General features: G+C 29.3%; 1 protein-coding gene across 4 annotated transcripts in view; it reads left to right on the top strand.

Annotated features, from left to right (window-relative positions):
* The window catches only part of LOC117167933 (ral guanine nucleotide dissociation stimulator), a 114,357-nt gene that overhangs the window by 95,791 nt on the left and 10,382 nt on the right, over positions 1-8,184 (top strand). For all 4 annotated transcript variants that reach the window (XM_033353185.1, XM_033353186.1, XM_033353184.1 and 1 more), the window contains one exon: positions 7,282-7,907. In XM_033353185.1, the coding sequence (XP_033209076.1) occupies positions 7,282-7,907 (626 nt within the window). The remainder of the gene's footprint in view (positions 1-7,281; positions 7,908-8,184) is intronic.

Consider the following 8,184-nt stretch of genomic DNA (forward strand, 5'->3'; position numbering starts at 1 on the left):
GTAAATGGGTATTTTGAGGAGCTTGACGAATCATTCTATAGAGATGGCATTACTAGACTAGAACACCGCTATGAGAAATGTATTAGCCTTGGAGGAGATTATATTGAGAAATAAAAAAAAATTCTTAAAAACGTTGTTTTTCTTGGTCAGGCCGGAAACTTATCAATCCACCCTCGTATATCGTTGGATTTGTTGTGAAAATGCAAATTGAATTATGCTACTCATTATTAAAAATTGTCATTAAATCTCGAGATTATTTGGTATTTCTGACGCAACAATACATCTGTGCTCAAGTGTAGAATATCTACACGATTTCCAGGATTTGGGACAGTCTGAGTTCTCAGATCCTGATAGAAAAATCTGATGTTGTAGTGATGCCATTTGAGCAGAAAATCCTTTCTTGGGCCACGCTAATGAGAATCTTAGAATTAAGGTTATTGACTAGTTATTTAAAAGAAATGTTTAAAGTAGTTTACAATATCGAGAAAATTATATGCACTGTTTTACTTAATGGTTGCTGCAAGACTCCGAAGACTTGAAAAAGTAATTGAATTAGGAAAAATGCCTGGAATTAATTAATATTCTCTCTTAGTTGCGCCTAATTCAAAGTCTTAATAATTTTTTACGGCGAATAAAATGTTTTTAAATTTATACGAATTGATTTTTTACTAATAAAATTAATTTGATTATAATTAAAGTTTGGCAGTACAGAACTAAATAACCAAACAAAATGGGCATTTCTCAAAAGATCGAATAGAAATTCTGTAAAAACGAAATCACTATTTAAAGATGAAACAAGCTGAAGTATTGCTGAATTAAAAACAAAAAGAGTTTGATTACAAAAGGTTATCTGGGTTCGAGGAAATAGATATCGCGGGATGTGGAAGTTGAGAATTATTTTAAAGGGACATTTTTCAGTTAAAAATTAAATAAAAAAATGCTCCCGAAGTTAATAAGAATAATTAATGCTTGATCCAAAAAAATAATTCTGTTGTCATGTCATGGCATTTTGAAACTGGACTTATGTAACAATTATGAAACAATTCTCAAAAGAGAAATCTTCGGGAAATGTAAAAAATTATCTAAATACGTAATAGGGTCGGTGCATAATTTACAACAATTTCATTTTTCAATAATAAATTATCTAAGCTCTTTGCATTGGTGAAAAAATTTGGTCTGAACATTTTTTATCGTTGCGAAAATTAAAAAATAAATGAGTGAAATGTAAAATATCAATATAACTTAGAGTGGTTGAATCAAATCTACGAATCAGAAAAGAAGAGCAAATTTTGATTTTAATAAAAAACAAAATCAAAACAGTTGAAAGATTTCTTGCCGTGGCGCTTCTACCAAACAGGTGTTGGATATTTAAATATATGGTTATCTATTTTTATATTTTAAGTTAAACTTGAAAATAAAAATGACAATTTTATCTCAAAGAAGCTATTTTTTTATATAATAATTGTTATTTGACATTTCGTTTCGCTTCAGAAAAAAAATCGTAATTGTGATTTAGTCTTCATCATTGATGGCTTATTTTTTTACCTGCAATTCTATTTGGATTAATTTGATTAAAAATAAAATTTTAAATTTCTTGTAAGTTTTACTGTTTTAATCAGAATTATTCAAATAGAATTGCGGACAATATTTTAAAGATCAAAAAAGACTTTCGGTGATAAATATTGAATCAAAATTATAGTTTTTCTAAAGCGAAAGAAAAAGTACATAATTTCAAATAACTAATGTTAAATTAAGAATAATAGATTCAATTTTTTCGGAGAAGCTGATAGGTTTCTCCTTTCAAATTTGTCATATATAACAATGTGACTAATTTTGTCGATTTTATTAACTATTCTAAAGATTTTTGAATTCTAAGGTAAAAAAACTACCTTTGATTGAAAAGAGTTGAGAATAAAATGGAGTCTGCTGAATTCATAGGATTTAGAAATCTACGATTTTTGTTTTGAAATGTGATTAAAATGTTACTGAGTATGGAATTTTTGTCGTGAAAGTCTAATCGTTGTCAGATCTTGGATACAACTTTCTAGGACGTAGTAAAAGATTACTAATTATTTTAATAGCAATCGATCTTTTTTCGAAATAGAATGTTGGAGAGTTTATGATAGCTATTACAGTAATTGAAATATCCGAAGGAAAACTGAAAACTTCTATTAATTTTACATACTTTGTGGTTTGGGGGATAATCAAACAGTCTAACTGTTTATTACTCTTCAAGGTAATATCTACACTTACCTGAAGAGATTTTAATTAACAGTAACCTTGTTTGCACTTTCAATAATTTTCCAATAGGGTTCCAATTTTTTTTCCAACCATAATTCTATGAATGAAGAAATATGAAGCAGAACATATGTTATTATTACAAGAAAAATATTTTTAAGACTGAAGTGTTTTTTTAAACTTGAGTAGAAGATATTGACGGCTTTCAGAAAAGTGACATAATGATCATTATTAACTAATGCTGAAGAGGACAGTATGTTTCTTTTCTCTTGGTGTTTGTCCTACATTTAAGTCAACATCCACGCACAATCAACATCTATGACGCACCCGTCTGACTGCAGACATAGTTTCAGGAAGAACGGTGTCAGCAAAGATCAAGAATTTCCCCTTGACAGTAATGATCTCCAGAGATATTTTTGTTCTCAGCAGACTTTTTCTATAATTGCAGATATTTAATTAAGTATTTAAACTGAATAATTTTGTTAGTTCATATTTGCAAACATCAGATCCATTTAATAATTTCAGGTTTCACACTCCCCTATTTGTCTCTTTTCCCCTTTTGAAAGACTTCTTCTTTTCGCGCTGTTTAAAAAAAATTTTCCATTGACTTTTTTTTTAATTCAACAATTTGGTTGAGATTTTTTTCATTTTTAAGAGAAAAATATTTTTTGGCTGAAACTTCGTCTTTTTGCTCTGAGAATTTATTTCTTATGATCGAAATTAATCATTTTTTGTTTGAAAATATAACTATTTGGATGATATTTTTTCTCTTTTGACTGAAAAGTCTTTCTTGGCTGAAGATTTTTCTTTTTAGTTTAAAGATTTTTCTTTTACGACCAAAATTTAATTTTTTTCATAAAAAATACAACGGTTCGGTTAAAATTTTTTTTCTGTTATGACTAAAATCTTTTTTTTTTGTTGAAAATTTGTGTTTTTGTTTGAAATTGTATCTCTTATGGTCGAAGATTTAATCCCTTTTGAATAAAAATATTACTATTTATTAGACAATTTTTTCTTTTTTAGACTAAAAAATCTTTCTTGGCTGAAACTTCGTATTTTTGGTTTAAAAATTATCTCTTACAGTCAAAAATTAATCTTTTTTGGTTGAAAGTGCAATTAGTTGGTGGATTTTTTTTCTTAACTGGTAAATTATTCTTGCTTGAAGCTTCGTCTTTTTGGTTTGAAAATTGATTTCTTATGGCCAAAATTTAATCATTTTTCATTTAAAATATAACTCCTTGGTTGAAAGTTAAACTAAATAGTTTAAAAATTCCTTTTTGTTATAGAAAATTTATCTTTTTCGGTTGAAAAACCGTATTTTTGGGTTGTAAATTAACTTTTTAATTTGAAAATGCAACTGTTTTGTAGAAAATTCTTTATTTGGCTTAAAAATCTAATAGTTTGGTTGAAATTGTTTTCCTTTTTGGCTGAAAAAACTTTCCTGGTTAAAACTTCTTCATATTGGCTTTAAAAAAATTCATGCATTTGTTGAAAATTCGTCATTTATGTAGAAATTGAACCGTCTTGGTAGCAAATTTATCTTTTTTGGTTAAAAATCGAAATTTTGTTAAAAATTTAATTATTCAATATGGCACCTACATTAATTTTATTTAAAATAGTTAATTCCCCTATTCTTCGACTATTTTCGTAAAAAAAACAACCCTATTTCTCCTGTTTTCAGATCTTTTTGGGTTTTAAAAACTTTAATTTACAAATTTATTAAAGGAAACAACAATACGTTTTAAATAGCTGAAATTATATACTTGAAATATGACGTAATTTCCAGCACAGAAGCTTTGAAATTTAAAACAAGTTTAGAAAATAATGGAATTAAACAATACAAAATAATTCAAACTGAAATCGTGATGCAAGAGAATTAAAATATTAGGTCCTTTCATTTTAAAAGCTTACTTATTTAAATTTAAACATAATTCAAATGTGAAAATTCTTAAATATAAAAAATTGAAATATATAATATAAAGTATAGTAACATAAATAATAACACAGTATCCGAATTCGAATATCACTAAAATTGAAAAGCTTTGTTATGTAACTTAAATTTAAAAGAAACATTAATTAATAACTTTTCCTAAATTCTTGATGTATTTTTGCCGTTATTAATACTGTACAGATAATTTTGCGAATGCTTGTTTCCTTATCGTTAGTTACCTTTCGTAAAGAGCTCTGCGATGGAAAAAGAATCCTTTATTGACTTTCTGATTCACTGTAGTATCGAGACTACATTGCCCACTGTCAATTTATCACAAGTGGTAATCCGATTTTAAACATAGTATAGAGATAAGCGAGTGAAAGGCCGCCATTTTTTTAAATAATAATCACCGAAGGTCTAAAATTAAATTTAAAACTTAGTATCTAGAACTTAGAATTTTGGGTTTAAATTTAGAGCATAAAATTCTTGAATTTTTTTAACCTTGGAAACGTAGAAACGTCCTTGAATTTTTCATGAGAATAAGATCTTAATCACTCATTTTTTACGAAAGAAAAAACATGTTTTGTAATAATAAAAAAGTCAAAACTTACGAAAAATAATTTTTTTTAAATAATTTAGAACAGAAAATTTTTATATTGTAAAAAATAGAGAAAAACAATAGCTCAATAAAAAATTTCATTGAAATATTGTATTCGGAACACACAACGATTTGTTTTTAGTAACCTTTTAATGTACGAATTGATTACCTAAAAGTTGTTAGCGATTTGCAAATTTAATTTTGAGGTTGGAAATCATCATTTGTGGTCAAGGGGAAATTTAAAAAATATTATCGAATTCTAAAATAAACTTATTCATAGTACCATTTTTAATATTTTAAAAAAGTTGATAATGGCTTAAAATACTTTTATTTCTCAAGTATTTGATAGGCCAGTTTGTTTTCCAGCGTTTTTTTTTTTATTGAATTTTTACCCCGAAACAGTTGTCCACCTATTTCTTCTGTTCGTTCTTTATATATGGAAATTCAAATTTTGAAAATTAAAAAAAATGTTTCCTATTAGTTTAAAAATTCTTGAGATTAATATAATATCTCAAGATTATAATATAATAATCAATATCTTAACATCTCAATATCTCAATATCTAATATCTTAATATCAATATCTCAATATCTAATATCTCAAGATTGGCTGAACGGAATTGAATGAAATTTAGACTGAATACAGTTCACGTCATACCTGATAAGGAAAAAATACTCACAAGATCCAAATATATTTTCCAAGGCCGGAAAGTCCATGGAAAATCGGGTACTTTTCATATTTTATGAATAAACTGACTCAAAATTTTAGAAATAATGATACATTTTTTTATATTAACACTTAAATTTCTTTATTTACATCGGTCAAACTAAAATCCAAAGAAGAATTGGTACCTCCGATTTTTCATTTTTCTGGAAAATTCCATAAAACAAGAAAAAATACAATAGCTTTGTCAGCTAAAAAACCTGAAAATTCACGTTTTTTCATGTTTTATCAAATTTTCTAGGAAAATGAAAAAACGGAGGTACCAATTTTCCTTTGGATTTCAGTTTGACCGATGTTGATAAACAAATTTAAGTGTTAATATAAAAAAATGTATCTGTGCGCCCCTGGTGGTGAGTCGCCACATAATTTTCTCCGCTCAAGTGCAAGAAAAAAGGTAGGTTTGGGTAAGTTTTAGCAGGAAATAGCCAAATTTAAACCATTTATAATGAAAAACCACCTACCAGAGACAAGAAACGTGCAGTCAAAACAAACTAAAATAAAAAAGAATAAAAGAGACGAGTGACATAGAATTGAAAGACAACAAAATAAAATAACAACAAAAGCAAAAAAAATGTGCCGACTCAGAACCACCTGTTTGGTGACCACTCAGGTCCACTACGAATGTTTATACATTTCTTGCTATAAAGCACATGAATCAAATCCGCGTGAAAAAATTGACCTAATCAGGCGAAAGCACACAGAGTACAGAAACCAACGCACGTAATCGATTATAATTTTCTAAATATTTGCACACCTGTAGCTGCTTTACAAAAATAGAAAAAAATGGAATTCCGTTTGCATGAAAAATGTATACCCCAACCTGTCATACGACAAAATGGTTAAGCCGACACGCTATGGTTAATATTAGTAAACACTAATATAAAATTATGAATTCAAAAGAAATTTATTGATCACTTTAGAATTTGTAAAAAATGTGTAAGGAACACGTTTTGTGAATTAAGGTAAATGTACATTTTTTGGAAAAATTTGAACATTTCAAATTAAAATTTCATATTGAAAAATTCCCTAAATTAAGAAATAAAATCACATTAGTATTCACTAGTTATAACCATATATATAAATAATTTGTCAACATTTCGTAACAAATATAAAAATTTTTCTTTAATTTCAAGAAATTGGAATTTTTAAATCCAAAGAACGAACAGAAGATATTGTCCGATCGAAAAACGGGGTTTCAGGTGAAAATTTGGTATGAGTAGGCAACTTTTGTGGGGTATTAAAACTTAATCAGAAAAAAGTTGGAGAACGAACCAATTATTTATAATTACTTTCAAGATCGATTTTATAAATATTTTTATTTTAAAATTTATTGTACATAGCACACTCTAAAAAATGTGCCTTTTGAAATCTGTTTAATTAAGTGATTAGTTGCACACAAGTTATTTTTATACGTTCTTTGTTGCATATTATTTACTAGTTCTATGATCATTTTGATATTTCCGAACCATTTATTATAGTATACCTTTACATTCGTACAAATTTATAAAATTCAAGAATTTCTTCATTAATAATTATACTTTCATTAAAAATTGTTTGCTAATAAAAAAATGCAGTGGTTCATTTCTGTGTAAGTAGAGCAAGCGATTATTTGATGATTAGATGTATAAAAAATGAATCCTGGAAAAACTTGAGTTCTTCATCTCGGTAACCTGAAAAACCTTGAATTTTGTTCCTAAGAATCGGTAGACACCTTGATTAATCATAATTTTTCATTCACTAAATAAACTTTGAATATCTGTTTTACTTGACTGTTCTCTTTTTATCTTTGCAGACTCTTGCCTTCCTTATGACAATAGTCGTCTGGCCTTACACGGACCGACGGACTTGATAGGCGATCATTGGCCGACCTACATTTTTCCCGAGGTGCCCCACCGACATTTCGCAGAGCAGTTGACGCGAATGGATGCCGAAGTGTTCAAAAAATTAATAGCACACCAATGCCTGGGAGCAGTTTGGTCCCGAAGAGATCGCTCTCGAAGTCACGATGCAGCCACCGTTTTGGCGACCGTCAATCAATTCAACGCCGTGTCTCTTCGAGTCATGTCCACCGTTCTCAAAGACTTGACATTAAAACCTCACGAGCGAGCGAGAATCCTTGAAACCTGGATCGACATCGCGCAGGAACTGAGGGTCGTAAAAAACTTCAGTAGTCTTAAGGCCATCGTCTCTGGTCTTCAAAGTAATCCGGTCTACAGGCTGGAAAAGTGTTGGCAGTGCATGCCTCGTGAAAAACACGAAGTCTTTCGAGAACTCGAGAGGATATTCTCCGAAGAAAATAATGCCTGGACTCAAAGAGAGCTGCTGATTAAAGAAGGCACTGCAAAATTTGCTGACACTGCGGGCAGAAGCGATAGGCATCTGCAGAAGATTTTTCAAAAACAGAATACTCATGCGGGAGTAAGTTCAAAAATTAGTCAAAGTAGGCGCTATAAGCTTACAAAATAGGGTTTCGTAGCCTATTAAGATGTTAATTTTGTTGATTTTATCCCTCTCTTCCCCTGCAACTCTCCATCTTCTCCCTCTCTTCTCCACTTATCATGCTCCCTTCTTCATTTTCTCCCGTCCTATCCATTATAACCCTCCTTGAATTCTCTACTCGAATCCAATCCTTATTCCTCTCTCCTACCCCCTCTCTCCAATTTCCCTACCACCCATAACTTCCTATCTTCACTTA

This window comes from Belonocnema kinseyi, chromosome 2 (genome assembly GCF_010883055.1).
Source record: "Belonocnema kinseyi isolate 2016_QV_RU_SX_M_011 chromosome 2, B_treatae_v1, whole genome shotgun sequence".
Classification (NCBI taxonomy): domain Eukaryota; kingdom Metazoa; phylum Arthropoda; class Insecta; order Hymenoptera; family Cynipidae; genus Belonocnema; species Belonocnema kinseyi.